The sequence below is a fragment of the Falco naumanni genome, chromosome 6, assembly GCF_017639655.2.
Source record: "Falco naumanni isolate bFalNau1 chromosome 6, bFalNau1.pat, whole genome shotgun sequence".
Classification (NCBI taxonomy): Eukaryota; Metazoa; Chordata; class Aves; order Falconiformes; family Falconidae; genus Falco; species Falco naumanni.
This window is the reverse complement of record NC_054059.1, coordinates 38,575,006-38,594,635: the sequence shown is the minus strand read 5'-3', so window position 1 is coordinate 38,594,635 and position 19,630 is coordinate 38,575,006. Positions and strand designations below refer to the sequence as shown.

Sequence of the window (19,630 nt, the reverse complement as noted above, 5' to 3'; positions counted from 1 at the left end):
GCAGGCTTTTAACTTCCCTCTCCTCCCAGTGTAACAAAAATGTAAGAAAACAATAAACCCTAGTCTTTTTAATTTGTGTATACGTATGCATAATTAGATCTGTATAAACATACCATATGGTCTCTGCTAGCTTCAAGTGTCAGTGTTTTTGAAGAATATCTGAGCTCTGGGGCTTTGCTTCATTCAGTCTCAGCTGAATGGGGTCAGAAAACCTCCTGAAGGAATGACATATTTACATACCCAGATGCATTTAGCTAGCATGTAAAGCCACAAACAATATAGTTACTTGCATGATAACTGACCAAAATCTGAAAATTCTTATTTGTTAGTGGAGGCAATGCAGGCTGAGGGTAGCAAAGGACGTTTCATAATTTGGTCCCATTAAGCTTTAAAGAGGTAAAATATGAAGAATTACTAGGGCTATGATTTTTCTTATTATGATAAAGGCAATTGCTTTAATATTGCCATGCATTCAAAGACATAATACAGTGAGCAACAGTAAAATCAAAACCTCATTGAACTACAGGTTGTCATTTCAATGTGTCATGATAACACAGACAGAAGTGGCTTAGCCTGCCCGCTAGCTGTGCGGTTAGAGCATCTCTCCAGAAGTAGTGAGTTGGGCTTTTTTTTGTGTCTGTGCCAGCCAGGATTTGAATCCAGAGATCAATCTTTTTTCCAAAAAATGGCTTAAATGGGGGCTGAGGCAATATCAGTTGCAGTCACTCTCTTCTTCTTGTTGAAGTCAGATCACAGGACAGCAGGGAATCATGGTGTGGAGAAAAAAAAATAAGAAACAAACCTAGTTTTATAACCTTATAAAGGGGTCTCTTTCCTGGAAGTGGTGAGCCTGGCCTCTGGTCCCTATGCAGAACTGCTTATCTTTTCCACTTGGGAGTCTTCTAATAAAATATTAAATATTTTTTTATTTAAACATAAATATAAAAAAACCCTAGCTATCCAAAGCTGAAAGGAAAACTTTCTCCTCTTTTGCACTGAGGAGTCCCTTAGAGATATTTTGCAACACTTCACTTTCACCTGCTAAGGGACGTAAGGAGTCCTAGGGGAAATATGTGTTTCACATGCTTAGGAGTACTTTGTAATTTCTTTTTAATTCAGCATCCCCATAATGTATGATACTTTTGGTTATGACAGATAGCTGTAGCAAGCATGTTTTAGAATTTAAATAAAATAACAAAAGCAAAATTTGATTATTTCACTCTAAACATGCAAAGCACCTGGGAACATGAAAGCAACAGTGTTTTTGTGCAATACCAGTTTAGCAAGAGATTTCTAGTTTCTGCAAAATATTTGCCTTAAGCTTCTCTAATTTTTCTTCTCTGCTAATTATTTTTAGGCTTTTCTGTTTCTCCTGGGATACCTTCCCACCTAGTAGCCACAATGCCACCCCTTCCATGCTTCCCGGTTGCTTTCACTCCTGTCCAGTTCCCATCAGAAAATTCTTCCCAAGTTGAGAGCCCGGAGTGGTTACAGACCTCTCCCTCGGCAATGCACTCTGCTTGGGAAAGCAGATCCACGCTGTTTGTTCCAAATGAAAGCAGTTCAGAAATCTCAGGAGAGCACATGCAGCTTTCAGATTCAGGTGGGTAAAAAGCACTGGAAATCTGAAGCTAAGGCTATTGTGCCACTCCTGTGAATTTTTGCTCTTGCTGGTGAGTGTTGCTGATGTTATTGCAGCTCAGGGGAAGGTGTTTTGTCTTTACAGTGGCTTGCTATAAAAGCTTTTAAAATATTTTAAGCTTGATTTTGCTTTTTGAATCACAGTCCTGACTCTCATACTGACAGAGAAATTTGGCCTTCTAGATATAAACGGAGCAGAAAGTCATTGAACTGGAAAAACTAAGTTATATGAAGTAGGGAGTATGTTATACTTAAGGGGAGAAGCATAAAAAGTAGAAAGTGGATATAGCTTCCAAAGGTGAGAGAATAAGTTTCTTTAGCTAAGAAGGCCTGCTCTTTGTCAGCAATCTTGGTGTTTCTCACATTGATGCAGAGTGGCATTGTTTGGAGGAAAAGCAATGTAAGGTGCTACTTGGTATCTTGTCTTTGCTACACTTTGCCAGCCTTGTCATCTGTGGGAAGACATCAAGGGGCAAGAAAGAAGAAAGAGTGATTTGCAAGAAATCAAAAGTTGATTTCAGAATGAAGAGGAACAAAAAGGAGTGGGAATGAAACTGCTTAAAGGGGAAGATGATGTAAATCAGACCTGTATCCTGGATTCCTTTGAACTTTTATAGCAAGACCTGACTGTGAAGCTGTTGAGACAGCCCTGTAGTACAATTGAGACTTTAATTTCATATTCTTCAAGCTAGCTCAGAACCAATACTCTCACTGAAAGTCTTGACTCCTTCTTCTGCCTTGCACTATGATTTTCTTGCTGGGTTAACCTGAACCTGGGTCAGTTGCCCAGTGATGTTTATCAGAGCTTCAGAAATACTTCTGCCAGCACAAACTGGGGAGGGGGGTGTGGGGTGCTGTCACATATGAGGACAGCAGAAATCTGTGAGCAAGAACACACTAGGACAGGGGGAGGTATGACTGCTTTTTTTTGGCAGCAGCACTGACTTAGACCTGCTTCATGTGTGTAAAACTAAGGCGTGAAGGTGCAGAGGCCTTAGTACATCAGGTTAACTCCTGACTGGCAGCTGGTCAGTGCAGTTGCCTTTGAAATACGCTTCGCTTGAATGTGTGCTTGAGGACTGGGCTGAACTGAGACCTTCCTGACTGTTGTGATGAGCGTGGGCTTTTTACTGCTGGAAAAATAAACGTGAGTATACCAACAGCCTGAGTAACATGTCACATTCTTATTTAAAGGGATAAGCACTGAGCCATTGCTTCCGTGTACTGAGCGCCCCACAAAAAAACTTTCCAGACAAGATGCTCAAGAAGAGAACAGAAAAGAAAACAAAGGTGAATTACACAGCTGCTGAGACACATTGTTCTTGCCTTGCATTGGGAAGCGCTAGTCAAAAATTCCAGTGCTGGGACACGTCTCCTATTAGAGCATTCTGGAGACAGCATAGCCCCACACGTAAGGCTGTGCAGAGGCACACATGCAGTCTGTGTCCCTTGCTGCCATCAGCCTACTGTGTCACCTCTGCTTCCTCAGCAGTATTCTGACACAAGGCAGGTGAGAACTTTGCAGAAACGGCACTGCTTGTCTGCTGTCAGACTGGAGATTTTTGGTGTGTAGCTGGGAAAGGCTGAGGGAAGGATGGATTCCTGCTGTTGGACCAGAAAGCCCTTTCACTGTGTTGCAAAGTACTTCAGTAGCACTGGGTGCATTCATGTGACTGTGAGCTATATAGTTTCCAGCTACAGCAACAGTATGTAGTACAAATGAGCCGGTAAAGGCTTTTTGCTGGAGTTGAAAGGCCGAACTTGAGCTAGAAAAGCAAGTCTCCATTAGCTGACACTTAGAAAAAAAGTTTAAATTAAGTGGGAGCCTTCTTGTTGTAGTGAACATAGACAATAAGCTTCAATAGGAAGAAGTACAAATTTTCACTTTTGTGAAATAGAATAGGAAATGCTCAGTCAGAAACTTTCATATGTACAAATAGTCCTTGTTAAACTCTTCAGTGAACTGGCCTGCAGGTCACATAATTACAGACACATGAGTAGTTCTAGCAAAGTGTCTCCACTGCAGTGTTCTGCAGCGAACACATTAACCAAGCATTACAAATCTCTAGATGCAAGGAGTACAAATCATACCATTTGCCCTTTCCTTATTTCCAGCAACTAGACTTGAGGATCAGGAGCTTCTATTTTTCCTGGGTTGCACCCTTCCACCTACTTAATTCAATTGTGTTCTATAATGTGTTTTCAAAAACCAAAATCTTGCATGTGCTGTTGAAAAGATAAACATTTCTAATTTATTTTGTGATGTTTATTTTACATTTATTCATTCTATAAAGGCTTTGTTTTCATTGACCTTTTTTCTGCCGCTTAGATAACAGTCAATTAAAAGAAAGGAGTTCCCCTGAAACTTCTTCTGCTGTCAAAGAAGAACAAAGAGAACAAGTAAAGGAGGAGATTTCCCCATCTCCCTTTGGCATAGAGGGGAAGATGAAGACTAGAATCACAGAAGACAGGTGAGAAATTATCTTAGTCAGACAAGCTACAAAAGCATGTTTTCCTTGATTGTACACATACTGTATGTGTTATATTTGCAACACAAAGGCTCTTTCCTTTGCTTGAGAGTGGCAGGTATGCATGGGCAGAGATTTGACAGGCCTAGGGACTGGCAGCTGATCTACCTCTGTATAATAGGATGCTGGTTTAGCCAGTTTAGGTGAACTGGTTTTGCAACTATGATCTTCAAAGGGTAGAAGTAAAGCAGAAGTTGGCAGGGAGAGACAACATCTTTTGTTATGCCATCATTTCTTCTGCAGTGGCCATCAGTTTGTGATGGCAGCATCAGTCTGAGTAGCTCATTCATCCTTGTCCTTGCTCTACCTCTTCAGCTGTACCAAAACCAATGTTTATGTGCCTATATAGTGAACAGGTCAGTGAAGTGATCCTTCTTAAAATTATCTGGAGAGAGGAGATATGTAACTTTTAACTTGGATCAGTTCTCTGATCTAGTTCATCACTGCATTGCAGAAGGAGTTGTACCAGCACACTGAGGGGGTGCTCATGGCTAGGCAGGAATGGGTAGGTTGGCATTAATGATGGAAGAAATTCTTGTAGAGTTGTTACCTTTCCTTAGCTAATGCAGATAGAAGTGGCAGCTTTTTTGGCACACTGAGCCTTCCATTAAGTATAAAAGAGAAGCAGCAAACTTCTAAAGAAGTGTGGACTGAGAGTAACTGTTATGAGTGTGTTTTATTGCTTTAACCATGTGGGCATTGGGCAGAGAAGGAAAAGAGGGACCTCCAGAACAGAAGGCTGGGAAGAGGTGGCAGGACCATGAGCACCTCTGGGCAATTGGGCCTGTTCACATACACCTTTTTTGGATCAGCAGTGAGCTCCTGAAATCTGTCTCCCAGTCATCCCCACTTGTGCTTTGGTTGACGTTGTGGTCTCAGCATGAGCCAGTTGACACTGAAGCCCAGAACGTACTCCAGCTCTTCATGACATTTTCGCTATGGGACCAGGCTGCAATTGATTTGAAGTAAATTTCCTTGAAATGTGTATTGCCTAACGTGTCCTCAGCAACATGTTTTGCTTTACAAATCTAATCCTATTAGGCCATGCCAGAGCCAGATTGACAAACAGAAGATTGCGCGTGGTGTTAGCTGTACATGGGGTATAGAACAAACAGGAATGATGTGATGCATAACCAGTACCTCTATTACACCCAGAACTTTTTAATATTCAGCAGAAATTATTAGTAAGTGACTAAATTAAGGCTCTAAGCACATTTCCGATGAAATATGTTAATGCATGCTGTATTATGCTTAATTTTGAATCAGCGTTCAATTTGTCCCTCCACAACATTATAGACATTATTTTTCTCCTCTATTACTCTTCACCACCTAATTCAAACCACTCTGTCAGAGAGACAGTGAGTTCTTTGTGACTGCAACCAGCTTTAGTCTGGAGAAAAAGTCTGAAATATTTTTCCTTTTGACAATTTTCTATTTTTAAGGAAAGACTGATACCAGTCAAAAAAATGTTACTACCTAAAAGCATAATTAATGTTTAGTCTAGACAGGATGTTTTAAAATTAGACTTAGATGTCACATGATAGTGGGGGTTTTACTAATATGCTTCACATTTGAAAAAAATTGCAGAGAACATGTCAGTTCTAAACTCAACATCAGCTCCACAAGAGTTATCAAAAGAAAATTAATTGGAGAATGTTACAAGTAAGTGCCTTCTTGTTCCTTGCCTAGACCAATCACACCAGCAGCTGGTATCAGACAGAAGACTTCTGAAGAATCTGTTGAAGAAGAACTCAAAGTAGACAATCATCTTATAGAAAAAGAGCAGAAGGAGCCACAGGTACTGTGCTATTGGTGCATTCACTTTGGTTTTGACAAGTTCTCATGGGCTTGGGTATTGTGTGGGCTCTGTTTTGGCTCATTATGTGGCAGCACGTTTTTCCACTATTCTATCATGTGATACTGGAAGATTTTTCCCAAAAGTAAAACCACTGTATTACTCATTCCCAGTCATACTACCCACTGTTTCCCACTGGATTCCTCTCTTTTCACATACTTTCTGGGTCACAGTTTGTGCCTGAGTCTCAACACGCTTAGCTAAATGAGATCTTAAGATTGATTCTGTTTATTTATTTCATAATAAATGGTCCATGTGGTCTCCTATGTGCCACTGATGCAACAATGGGGGCATTTCTGAATACAATTTTTATACAGGGATCGAGTACAGTAATACTGTTCTGCTTTTTGCCTTATGTACGGTTTGAAATGAGTTTGTCTGACACCTCTAGGTGTCAGACTCAGCACTTTGTTAGTCGTGTTGACTTGGAAGATGCTATTTTGTCACTCAGGGATTTTCTCTGTGCTCCCTGGCAAAATAGCATCTCAGGCTGATGCATTTATATATTTCTGTGTCACACTGTAAAAAACACTCACACTTCCTTTAAAAACAAAGAAAGAAAGAAAGAACTTTTTTCATCTTCTATCATATAAACACTTACCACCATTTTAACCATCTGACTCTACTAACGAATTGATGAAGGTGTCATATAGCGACTGCCTCTAAAAGTTCCTATACCTTCCCTGTAATCTCAGGGCTGTTACTTATGTACTCAGTTATCCACAGCCAGTGTCTTTAAGACTTCTGGTGTCTCAGGTTTTTCAATTAACATAAATATCTTCCTTTTTGGAGAATGATTCTCGAACTGTGATTGTCAGGAGTTTTGGTGTTTTTTTTCAGAGCAAGGCAAAAGTGACACCTCAGAAGGCTTTTCTGAAACGAAAAGAAGGTATGGCAAGGCTTAAAAAGAATAAACAGAAGCTTTTAAAAGAAGACAGCAAGCATTACAGAAGAGCTGGTTTGGATTGCTGTGGTCGTTTCTCCCAGCCTGGCCAAATGGATGCAGGTATACTGCAGCCAGGGGAATGCTCTCAGTTAAATCTGCAGATCAGTAGCTCTGTGCAGAGAGGTACACATGAAAAAAAAGCAGACTGTGCTTTAGCTGAGTGGGAGATCAAAGCTCAGGCTGACTATGAAGCAAAAGTAGTTGAGCAAAGTGCAGAAGAAAAAGAAGTGATTGGGAGAGATGAAGACACAAAAGAAAATGCTGTTGACTCACCGCAGAGAAGGTGGCCTGAAACCCTCCAGCCATGCCCTGAAACTGTAATAGAAATGAACCTACAAGTAGGTGAGGAAAGGGAAACTCATCATATGGATTCTCTAGGACAAGCAGACAGAACTGATGGAAGACCTGTGAAGGGCACCCCGCAAAAGGACCTCGGCAGTGTGGATCAGCCTCGGAAGGGTCATCTTAAAGAGGGAGAAAAAAAACCCTTGGAAGTCCTGCAAAAGCATTATCCACTTCAGGATTTAGAAGGACACTGCATCAAGGAGGGGGAGTGGAAGGCAGGCCCTGCGTTCACTCAGCATCAGAGGTGGGTTCAGGTATGGCCACAGGAACTTGTTTCAGGGGACCAGAGCTCTGAAAGCAAAAGACAAATCTATACTGGGTTTAAGATGGTCAATGGTAAGATAGTAAAACTTACACGTAGCTCACCTGAGGCTGTGGGGGTGGGAAGCTCATCCTCAGCCTTGCAGCAAGAGTGGCAAAGGAAGGGGACAGCTGCCTTGACCTGGCACGTTGCATCTTTGCCCTGTGAGTCAAGCTGCTTGTCCTCCAACACTGAAGATGACCCCAGACCTCACCATGTTCAGTACTGCTCCCAGCGTGAACTTCAGGGAGTCGATCACACTGACAGACATTTGGATCTCTCTGATGGTGATTATGCTAGTGATGAACCCAGTGGAACTGAAAAAATATCTGTTAGAAGATACAGCAGATCACCCCCAAGGAAACAAGATATTCAAGCCATCTCAAGACAGCAAGGTCTCTCCTGCAGCACAAGCAGCAGCGATTCCAGTACTGGGGCTGTCAGGCTGAAAGGGAGCAAGGCTTGCTCTTCTCTTCAGCAGCCCCCCTTTCATCTCACAAGATTGAAAAGGAGAGAGCATGAGCCTGAGTCAAAGAACAAGAGTAGGGCCAGGTGTGCTCAGAGCCCACATCTGCCGTCCTCAACAGCGGCTGGTGAGATTCGTGCTTTTGAGATTAAAGAAATCCCTACAGTGGAGGAACCACAGAAAAAACTGTTTACAGACACATTAGGTAAGAGCTACCCAAGTTTTGATTTACAATTATTTTCTATAGGGGGAAAAATTTTCTCTTGGATTTATGATTCATTCTGCCTGTGCTCCCTAGATAACATTCACCTCTGTCAGTGTCTCTCAGCCCTAAACTGGGGGGAAAAAAGAAGAGGGGAGAGAGATATTTGCAAGCCCCCTGTTGTCACTAGCCATTTTTCCTAAGTCTGTTGCTTGAGATGCACTTTCAGATGCAGACTTTAAACCCATGAGATGAGTCAGAGGTTCAGAGAGTCCCTGGAGTCAGGAACTCCCCCGGAGTTCCTGGTACCTTAGGTATATTCTTCCTACTAATGCCTTTACAGTGAGATGTTCATGTTTTCTATTTACCCTTCTCAGAGATAACATGACTTTAACAAAGGCGGGCAAAATAATTTCTCAAATTTGCATGTTTTGTTGCTAAGACACAGAGAGCCTCACATCAGTGGAAAATAATGACTGCCTAAGAAAATCTTCACTCACTTTGTCCTGAATGAGGTCCCGGCTCTTTGGTCAACCAAACTTTCTAGCTTTTTGGCCCAGATGGCAATGAAACAGTATCCTGCTTGAGCAAGATTTAGTCCTTTTTATTAAACTGTTTCTTGACTTCTCTCTTAGTTTCCATTAAAGGTCTTCACCCACACTGGCTCCTCATCCCAAACCCACTGGCTGTCTCTTTACGTAGGATCAGTCAAAATCAGTTGTCCTGCCTGCAATAATCGCCGGGGCAGAAATACTCAGTTCTGATGGCTCTCAATTGCTCTTTCACAACTTGCTAAGCACACTCTGTGTCAGGCTGCTGTTAAAAAAGGGTTCCCGAGGCCTCTTTGAAAGTTATACTCAAAATAAGGTTGAACAATCACGTGACATTCACATTCCTGAAAAGGAATTTGGCTTCCGACACCAATATATCCCCAAATCCATTTCACTTATCACGCTTTGTAGGGCTTGGATTGCACTACTAAGGACTGTGCTAGGAATGGAATACTTGCACAATTAGGCAAAGATATATTATTTTTTTTTTTATAGATTAAGCAATAAAGTTTAATGCTCTTATGCAGCCTGTGGTTTTAAATACACAGAGAGTGTTCACGTGTATTCACAAAGTTCAGTGTACTAACACAGATGTCTTTATAGAAGAAACTCAGAGCATCCTTACCAGCGGATTAGAGAATGGCATATATAGCAGAGGAACCCCTGCCCTGAACAGGGTGAGAGAACAAGAGAAAGGAATGCATTTTCACAGGTAAATCTGTATACGCCAGAAATTGATTTGTGTGTGCAGCGAGGCAAATATTTCCTTTATGATCCTTAAAATCAGGTTGCTAATTCTTATTTATTAGCTAGCTTCTTTTTGAGGGCATCTATGTTGTCTCAGAACTCAAACGCTTATTTAGCTGTCTAGATTAAAAGTAAAGCACCTAACTGAAGGGGGCCAACTCTAAAAATACTAATGCAGTTTGCATCTCAAAGCTCAGTAATGCCAAATGCTTTTTGTAAGTTGCTGAACAACTTCAGACTACACTGAAATGAATAAGAACTCAGGATAAGTTGTTTTATGGCATCGTGCCTCTGATGGAGTAAAGGGTAAATATCTCATATTCTCATAACTCATTCACATGACATGCACCCATACTTCTGAAGTTAACAAAAAGTGTATAGCATATATCAATGACACAGCATTGTTATTTCAGGAATACCTGTCTTCAGACTAGAGGATGCATTTGGTACCATATAAATTAAGAACTTGAAAATTCAAGAGAGTTACTTTTGTAATTTGTAATTATTAAATGCTGAAAATTGGTTTGGTTTGGTTTGGTTTTACATCTTCATAGAAGTAAAATAGTTCCTTACCACAAAATCCCTGCAAGAAATAAGATTTGAATCTATGAGGTTTGAAATGGAAGTGCCTTCAGAACTGTAGCTACAGGTTATGCAAATGCCTCTAATAAAAATTGAGCATACTCACAATAAAATCAAATGTGTATTTTTAATGTGATTAAATCTGCTAGAAATTACTAGGTACCATCTACTGTAAACACAGGAGAGATTATTTTCCTCTTTGCATTTCAAGCCTAGTTCTTAACTAGTGCCAAATTAGCATAATTTATTGATTTGGATTTTTGTTTTAATATGTAATGCAAAGTAAAAAAATATTTTTCACATCTGCTTGTCCATTCCTCTTAATTTCAAAGACCATGGGATTAGTGCCAAAGGATATTTCTGAATTACATTTATTGGTTTGTATAATTTCCTCTTATAGCTGCCTTTCAGCAAAATACTTTCAATGACTTAAGAATAAATAGTTTTATTAAGGATCCTTCTTGCTTGTGATCTTGCAAACATATTGAAAGATGATCTCCAACTGACTGTGATAAGTGTTCCAGATGTGAATATTTGTGGGATTTGGCAGTTCATAAAACTGCTAATGAAATTAGGTGCTGCTCTTACTTTTACTGGTGTAAATTTGAGCTGTGGAGTGATGTACTGGTGCAGAATTACTGCAGTGCTGCACTCTGCCAGCACTGCATTCTCTGCCTACTGACAGTGCTGCCTCACAGATGACATGGCTTTGATTTTTTCGTAATAGTGCAGCTTTTTTTAAGAGGTTTCCATGGATTTATTCATGTCATTAGCCATAGTAGCCCCTAGCATTTCCACACAGATGTTTATCCAAAAATGCCTGCCTGGTATAATGTATACATCTTTTTGCTCCTTTTTGTAATTTATGAACTAAAACTAATTGCAAAAGGCAGCTTATCCTCCTTGACTATATTGGCCCTGTGCTGAACCATGCAATCCAAGAATCTGCTTTGCATTTTTAAACCAGTAACCCTATCAGGAACACAAGATGGCCACCACATAGGTAGCATTTCATTTATGCCATGTTGGCAACTCGTGCTGGCTGGAAGCAACAAAAATGATTTTGAGAGCAGCAGGGCATGCCTGGACCTGCCCAGTCTATCCATTCTTTTGTTTCCAAGCACTTTGTTTTCAGACCTCTGCAGGCACAAACAGTGCAGGCAAGATGGTGACAGCTGTTGGGATGTAGTGTGTTGTGTGCATCTGGTGCCTAACGGAGCCTGAGCAGTGCTCCAGGCAGCAGCCTGTGGCTCCAGCCTTGCAGCACTGAGGTAGTTGCTGCTGGCTCTTGGCATCAGTCAGAGGATTCAGTCTGGTTATTTCCTTGTCCCTTCAACAGGAACGGGCGGGTTGTTTGCCATTTTTAATACATAATTTCCTTTAGTATTGAACCTGTACTCTTTCTGGACAAACAGCAGTAGCCAACACGTTGGAGTTTTTTTCCCCTTCTACATTTCACTAAAAGACTTTGTCTTGGAACAAAGACTTTTGCCTCATGCGTGTTTTTGCCTCGCAGCCAGTATGCTGTGATGTGCCTCACAGAGGTGTGTCTGGGATGCATGCAAAAACCTGAGTTATCACAAAGTGCTTAGCCTTTTTAATGTATTTTAGATATCTGATGTGCATCTAGCTCCTATTTGTGTTTTATAGCTGGGGCATGAATGGATTTTCAGAGGCTCCAAAGAAGTATGGTGTGTGCTCCCAGTGTCTTTGGTTATTACATTTCCTCAGGCCAGGATCTGTTTTCTAGCCTTGAGGCAAAGAGGCACAGCAGAACACCTCCAGATGACTAAGCTGTCTTACCCTGCAGACCAATGTGGTTGCATCCGACCTGTCTGCTGGACCTGATCCCTGGCCTGCCCTAACCTCCAGACCTTGCTTGGCATGGCCCGGTGCAGTGCTGCATGGCCAGAGGTCATGCTAGCAAAATAGCGCTCTGCACTGTGCACCTGGGGTCATGCTCCAGCTCTCCTTAGTTTATTTGTACAGATGTAAGTCTTGTGTGATTCCGAAGATGCTGGTATCAGCTGAGGTGCTGGAAGGATAGCTACCTGGATTTTATTTACAGGGTGCAAAAAACTTAAGACAGTACTTTTCAGTGGAAGGTGTTATGTATAGATCTTACACTTCTGTTCTGGATCATTGTATTTCAGGGCAACTGGTCTGGATATGGAGCAGTGGTAGGCTGGACTTAATCATGCGGGGGCTATATTGGCTAATTTAACTGTGTTAATGTGACAAGACTTAATACTTCTATAGACTATTGCTGAGTCTTTAGCATGCCTTAATGAGAATATTAGACAGGCTTATTTAGGATAGAAAACAACCAAAGGATAAAAATTAGATAATGAATTGTAAAGAGCAGTAGGGTATGGGGATTTCATTTATCCCCTAGTATTTTTGAGAACTTCCATGTTTGTCTGCTGAAGTGCTAAACTTCATCACTGAGAGGAACACATGAGGTCATGGCTGCCTCCTGCAGCTCGTGTTGCTTTTTGATTAATAGTGATGGCCAGACGGTGGCTGTAGGTCATGAAGTGAGCTGAAGTAGGAAGCTAACAAATAATTTAATATCATATTAAAACTGAACTAAGCTGTTAGATCATACTCATACAAATATACTTTGTTTGAGGATACATAAAGATTTATACTCTTCTCCTCTTGCTGAGTTTTTAAGTGCACTTCCAGACCACTCATGCCTTGAGCCATTGAGTTCAAAATCTCTTCTATATGCTGAGCTCCAACATTTAACTCTTGGAATATATTTACCTATAGAAAGTAAAGTACTTTATCCCCTTTCGTTCAGGTCCATGGCTGTTCTGATTTGTAGTAATGATGGGGCTGCTGGAAATACAGCTCAGTCCCCAGCCTTGCATGATGAAGTGCTTCATAGGTGCAATGCCAGGGAACAAGCTGTGCCTTCTGCGGATCTGCCCTAATTTAGCGTTCTCTCTGAATAGAAAAGGTGTTTCAAAGCCTCGAAGTTCATGGTCATTATGTTGTCAGAAAATTTCAACACAAATTGTTTTCTTCTGCTCAATAGGATAAATTGCATGAGTGTTCCCAGTGATGAAGTACCTAGATTTTGACAGATGCTGATAACTTGTTGCCACTCCCAGCAGTATCAGCATATACGAGACATGCCCAAGCCCTCCAAAAATCATGCCCAAAGAAGGGTCCTTCATTATAGTCTTTATGCCAACTCCATATTCTTTGTTTACCTTCTGAACAGAGCACGAATGGACCAGCTTAAGACTGTCAGGAGCCAGGAGCTGACTCACTCTTTGGAATACAATAGCAATCCAATGCACCCACTGCAGAAAGAAAAAAATGCCCACAGCAAGTTCAAAGGGACAGCTACAGTCACTGGTGAAAATGTGAAATTGGAAGAAATACAAGTAAGCTGTCTTCTGTACAATAAATATGCAGTTCTCATCAATTAATATCCTTCCATGCAGGCACCTTATGGTAGTACCTGAATCCTTCCACTTGCCACAGATGGCCAATTATTCGTGCTACTTATTGAGGACAGCTGTATATACAATTGATGTTTTATGTTAACAGGACATTGCTTTGATTTGTGTTTTAAATGCACATCCAACTTTATTTAAGGAAAAAAACCCCAGGTTGTTCTTTCTATTTCTTAAGAAAGGTTGAGAAATTCCCATTTTACTTATAATTCCTTGTGCTGATTTGCCCAGATCTGAGCTGCTCCTTGAAAAAGTTCCAACTTCTGCCACAGCGGGCTTTACATCTTCTTCATATAAGAAGCCATTGTGTCAGTGGCACAGAGGTATTGGCCATCGTTCTCTATTCTCATCCCTGAGTTGGGAGTTTGTTGATTTTTTTCTTTAAACTATCCTGATCTTTGCCTTTGAGGTATTTTGATCATATCTAGCTGTGTATCTAACAACCTAACCTGCCTAATAACAACCCCGAGTCATTTATTGTGGTTTCCTTTTGGGGATTCTAGAGGTTTGAATCCTCTATTTCAGCCTTCTTAGTGATAAAGTAATCTCTCAATATCTCTAGCTATTATCCCTATTAAAAACAGCTAGACATAATATGACTAAGTAATTTTCTAGAGGAAACACTGATAAAGAGAAGAAAAAAAATGGTGAGCCATGTGAGGCAGCGATAAAGGAGTGGGGGCAGCTAGAAGCTATATTTTTATAGGATAAAAGGATAGGCAATGGTAAGGCTCAGAAATGTCTGTAACAATGTTCTGCTGCAAAAGGATGTCTAAATCTGATATATTTGACAGCATACTGACAATTTCAATTATTTTCTTGACCAGAAAATTTTCAGAAAAAATAAAACTAGCAAGATAGTACTTTGTTCAAACTTTCTATACTTTCTTTATTTTTCATTTGTATATTTTTGAAATACATGTTTTTGTACCATACACATTGTGAGTGTTTGCTCGTGTTCCATATTTCTCTAGAGGTAGCATTTACAACAGAAAATTATTAACTGTTTCAGTGAGGTCATTTTAGTATTTTGAATAAAAATAATTTAAATGTCCTCTCTGCACAATATTTTGAAACATCAGCTTTCTTTCCACCTGTGATTAAAAAAAACTTGTTAGAATTTCTACCAGGGAGTAACTGTGGTTCCTGACTAGGTCTTAGCCCTAGAGATGAAATCTGATATTTGTTCCTACCTGACAACATGAGTGAGAGTGCAAAAATTTAATTTTCCACAAACCAATTACGAAACACTTTCTGAGTCACTTATCTGTGTGATTCTCAAGTTCAGAAGTCTGCTTCTTCTTGAAAATGGCTGATGGATGTGCCAAATTCTAACCAGGCAGCTCACAGCAAAGAAAGGATGGTGATTGGGTCACAAGTGGGCAGATACAGAAGTGAAGGGAAAGTTGGAAAGGGATGAATGTGACGATTCATTGATTACAGTGCAAGTTGCACATTTCTAGCTTAACTCCACCAATATTCCATTTGCAGTATCCAGCATGAGAGCTCTTAAGGAAAAGAACTCAGTGTTGGCTTCAGCATGGGTGAGGGAAGGAGAAGGGAATAGAGAAATATAATGGAGATGCATGCATATGGAAAAGTCCTCTCCAAAATGCCTCAGATTTCATTACTTTCATTTTACTGAACTCGGTTGAAAATTACATATTTGAAATCCCCTGCTGTTTGTAAAGACCATTTAAATATTCAAGTACCTTTCTCACCACATGAAGTTCTGATGAACTGACACTTTTTCCATTACCCTGCATTCCTGCCTTGTTTTGAGAACATTTCCATTTAATGATGTTTGTTTGCATGATTAGTTTGCATTTTCTGATTTTCCTTCACACAGCAAGGACTTCTCTTGGCTCACTTTGTAACAACTGGTTTGTTTTAAATATAGGAGTTTAGAGGATAGTGGGGTTTTGTTGGTTTGGGAGGGTTTGGGGTTTTTTGGGGGGGGGGGTTGTTTGTTTTTTTCTTTGAAGAAATAATTTCAAAGACATTCTTTTTATATTGCAAGCCTTTATATCAACGACCTTTATACTGTAGGCCAGGGGTCCTCAAACTTTTTAACCAGGGGGCCGGCGCGCGGATGAAGTGGCAGGAGGCCATCTGCGGCTGCTTGGTTTCCCCCCCAACCCCCGGCGGGGGGGTCTGTAAATACCGGGGGCTGGACTGAGGACCCTGGGGGGCTGTATCCAGCCCGCGGGCTGTAGTTTGAGGACCCCTGCTGTAGACCTTTAATCAGAGCAAAACACTCCATGCTTCCTTCTGGATGGGTGAGGTGAGCATGCCTAGTGCAGAGCAGGGAATGACATCGCACACTTTTTTTCTACTGATAGATATTAAAACAGCAGATTGCTGGACTGCAGGAGGAGTTCAAGAGAAATGAGTCCTGCTGGCACGCTGCCTACGGCAAGCTGAGAGACCAGGTTGAGATGCTGACCAGACAGAACATGGAGCTTCGAGATGAGCTCAGTGTTTCAGGACATCAGAAACAAAAAGCAGAAAAAAACCCCAAAGCTGTGAATTTCATGGACAGAAAATCAGAGATCCTGGTACTGGAAGATATTATCTGTTTAATACTATCTGGAAAATGCAGGAGTAGTTTTTCTTTGGAGCTGGCATGTGTGAATACTGTTCCACCTTTTCTGCCATGCTTAGCCTGAAGGGGGAAAAATCAGCTCTGTAGTGAGCCATGTTAAATTACATTCTTTGTGTGATCCTCTACCACTTTGCCTTAGATATTTGTGTGGGGGACAAGTGATTCAGCCAAACTGTCTTAGACACATCAGGCCTGATGTCTCCCTCCACTACCTAGGGAGGAAGGCTAGATAACTAATTTACATTCAGTACCTAAATTAGACAACCAAAGTCCTCTGAAATTAATTCTACTATTTATGTGTGTGTATATATATATATATATATATATATATATATAATGCCATTCACCTTTTCGATAAATCAGCTCTTCAGCTAGGTGCAGGCTGGTTTCTGGCAATAGATATAGTGGGACCTTTTCAATAGATATGGTAGGACCTTTTATTAAATCTCATTTCAGTTCTTACTTTGTGCTGTAAACTTCCTGGGACAAAAATGCTGTCAGTGTCCTGCCTTACAAAGGCACAAGTTGGGATTCCTGAATGGGCATTACAGTGGGGTGAGCAGGGAGGATAATCGGGGTGGGAATTATAGCTGGCTACTGTGAATGTCTCTGGTGACCTCCTGAAATCAAAATGGTTTAATCATAGGTTTGCAGGTTCTTTTGTAATTCCTCATTTGGTACCCAATTTGTTTATTATACTTGTAGGGTTACTTGTTACATTACTATGTAACTGAGTAACTTCATTTAAGGGAGTTAAAAGAAGGGAGAAGGATGCTGTTACCCATCTCTTTCACAGGAGACAGCAAGTCTTGGTGAAGTTAAATGGTTCAGACTGGAATTCAAAAGACAGAAGTCTAGTTTGACTGGGTCATTTAATTCCCTGTGTATTCAAGGATGGAAAATATGTGGAAGGATCAATTTCATCCTATGTGTGTCAAGGCGACTAGAACAAATAATTATCTTCTAGACGGTGCAGTCTGGTGAGATGAATCCTACTCTTCCACAGAGTGGCTCAACTCAGGAGAAAATAAAATTGAGCCATTTACTCCTAGGTATTTCCCTAATTTGCAAATCTAATTTCTGGTAATGTATCTTTAAAAGATGTTAGTACCACCAATTAACCTGTCCTTTGCTTTATGGAGTGAAGAAGTTTTGTTCTTTCTTTTTATTTGATTTTAATGTACTTGTTAATGAGATTTTCCACCTAACACTATTAAGTTCCATTGAAAATGTAATTTCAAGTCACATTTCACTTTATTCTTAGTTTTCCCAAACCTGCCTGTTCATATGGCTTATTCTTTTATAGATTGTGAAGGTCAGAAAAAAAGATTAGTCACATGTACAGAATGAAAAACCATAAAGATTCCAATAAAAGCAAGGATAAGAAAAAGCTAATTGACTTCTGCAGTAGGCCAGATTTCTGTATTATTTCTACTGCTTTGGGACACTCAGTGTTGTAGAACTACTGCTTAAGCCACTGAAGATTTTTGCTGTGTGAGAGTAATATTAGGATGCTGTATATAAAGATGCTAGGATGCCATATGCAAACATTCTTGTGTCTGATACTGGGGAGTTTCAGTCCCTAGCAGAACAAGATGTGGAATTTCATTCATTGTGTTTAAATATAATATTTTTTATTACAACAGAAAAGCAGGTGGCTTTTAGGGTTATATGACTCTACTAGCTGTGACTTGAACTTGAAATTATGTATTTATAACAAATTCTTCATTAGGCTGCAGAAGCTATTCTGCGAGAGACAACATCATCATCCAGACAGGAAGAAAGATCATGGAGAGATAATCCCAGGAGCCACAGTGTCTGTCATGCGGGGCCGAAGACATCTTTGCAAAAACACTTCTTTAGAGATATGAATAACAAAGTATGCATTCCTATTGCCAGAAGTCACTTTTCCACAGTTTCAACTATTTATTTAAGAGAATGTTCTTTGGAATCAAAATCTGTGCAAATGAAAGTATCTGTATAAGCATGGTCATAATTTCTTGCAGTGGGCTTGTGCTGTCACTCAGCACAATTTAGCTTGTAGGTTTTCTTCTGGTTTTGCAGTAGCAGGAAACAAAACAACTTCTCCTTTTCCAGACCTAACTGAATTGCCTGTTATTTGCACGTATGCTCTGAATTCATTATACCAGCCACTTCACAGATTGGTTTTAGAGGGAATCACCATACCCTGCCTCAGCAAACCATAAATCCAGTATTTTGTCATTAAGGGCTTTACTTGCCAATAAGCACTGGTGGCCTTCCACCTGATAAAGTCAGTGGGAAAATCACTTAGCTTTTTACAAATTGTGACAAGTTAACACATTATGTCAAGTGAGGTGCTTGTTTCTGGCTGGTATTTCTATGACTGTTTCTCCACAGCCGGTTTACCACATTTCTTACACATCTCATTGTTTAGAATCAATTGGTATCTAAATATTTTGTTGTGCTTTCCTTTCTCTTGGCTTTGCATTTCTTGTTTCTTATTATGAACATCTTTAATATTACAAGTCTCCTTTCTTCCTTTTGTTCACATTTAGTTGAAATCTGTGCTTCAAGTGAACAGTCTCTGAAATTCCTCCTACTTACTGGAAACTAATCTGATTTCACTGGCTAAAGCAAAACTTAGCTCAGATACACACCACCCTCCCTGCCTGTTCAGGGATTGAAATCAAATGTAAAACTTGTCAGATGAGAAAGGAGGCAACTATTCCACTCTAGTGATCCTGACAGTGTGTGTTTTGAAAGTCGCTAGACAGCGGCTTTGGTGAATCCTGCATGGTGCCAGATATGAAAGAGAGATGATGATAAGAACAACTCTAAACTGAATATGCTTAAAAGAGCAGAATCAGTCATGTGTGAAATAGTGGCTTCAAACAGGCTGCAGATATTATGTGCCCGCCTTCAAGACTGGCTATATTTCTAAGCAATATATGTTGTTTGTAACTCAGAAGGTGCAGGGTTTCAACTGCAGGGAATTGTTTGGTTTGTTCTATACTGACGTCGGATCTCCCCAGTCCCTTCCGCAGCTGGGATGTCTCCATTCCTCTGTTCTGCGGTGGGCAGAGTTACTAACCAGACAGGTAATGGGCAATATACTACCTGCAGTTGAAGGGGCCAGTAAAGTCAAAAAGCTATCTTTGATAGCTTACCCTAGAAATTTTCAAGGTATGAAAGAGTTTGTTTCATCTGAACATCTCAAGTATCCTTGTGAAATGAGTTAAAGCCAGAAACATTTATTCTAGGTAGAGATTCCCTAAGACCCATTGAGTTAATTTTCATCCTGTGGCACACAGCCATGTGCAAAAAAAATTGTGGCTTCAGCAACGGTTCTGAGAAGGGGGAAGATGAGGACAGCAGACTTTTGGGCTCACCATTCTCTCCGCTTTCACCA

At 40.5% G+C, this 19,630-nt stretch overlaps 1 protein-coding gene across 1 annotated transcript in view; it reads left to right on the top strand.

Annotated features, from left to right (window-relative positions):
• Positions 1 to 1,509: 1,509 nt before the first annotated feature.
• Positions 1,510 to 19,630, top strand: part of LOC121090275 (centromere protein J-like) — a 31,105-nt gene continuing 12,984 nt past the window's right edge. The window contains 9 exon segments of the mRNA XM_040598641.1: positions 1,510 to 1,603; positions 2,836 to 2,931; positions 3,971 to 4,112; positions 5,859 to 5,967; positions 6,865 to 8,287; positions 9,427 to 9,547; positions 13,397 to 13,562; positions 15,977 to 16,192; positions 17,972 to 18,118. Coding sequence (XP_040454575.1) covers positions 1,510 to 1,603; positions 2,836 to 2,931; positions 3,971 to 4,112; positions 5,859 to 5,967; positions 6,865 to 8,287; positions 9,427 to 9,547; positions 13,397 to 13,562; positions 15,977 to 16,192; positions 17,972 to 18,118 — 2,514 coding nt within the window.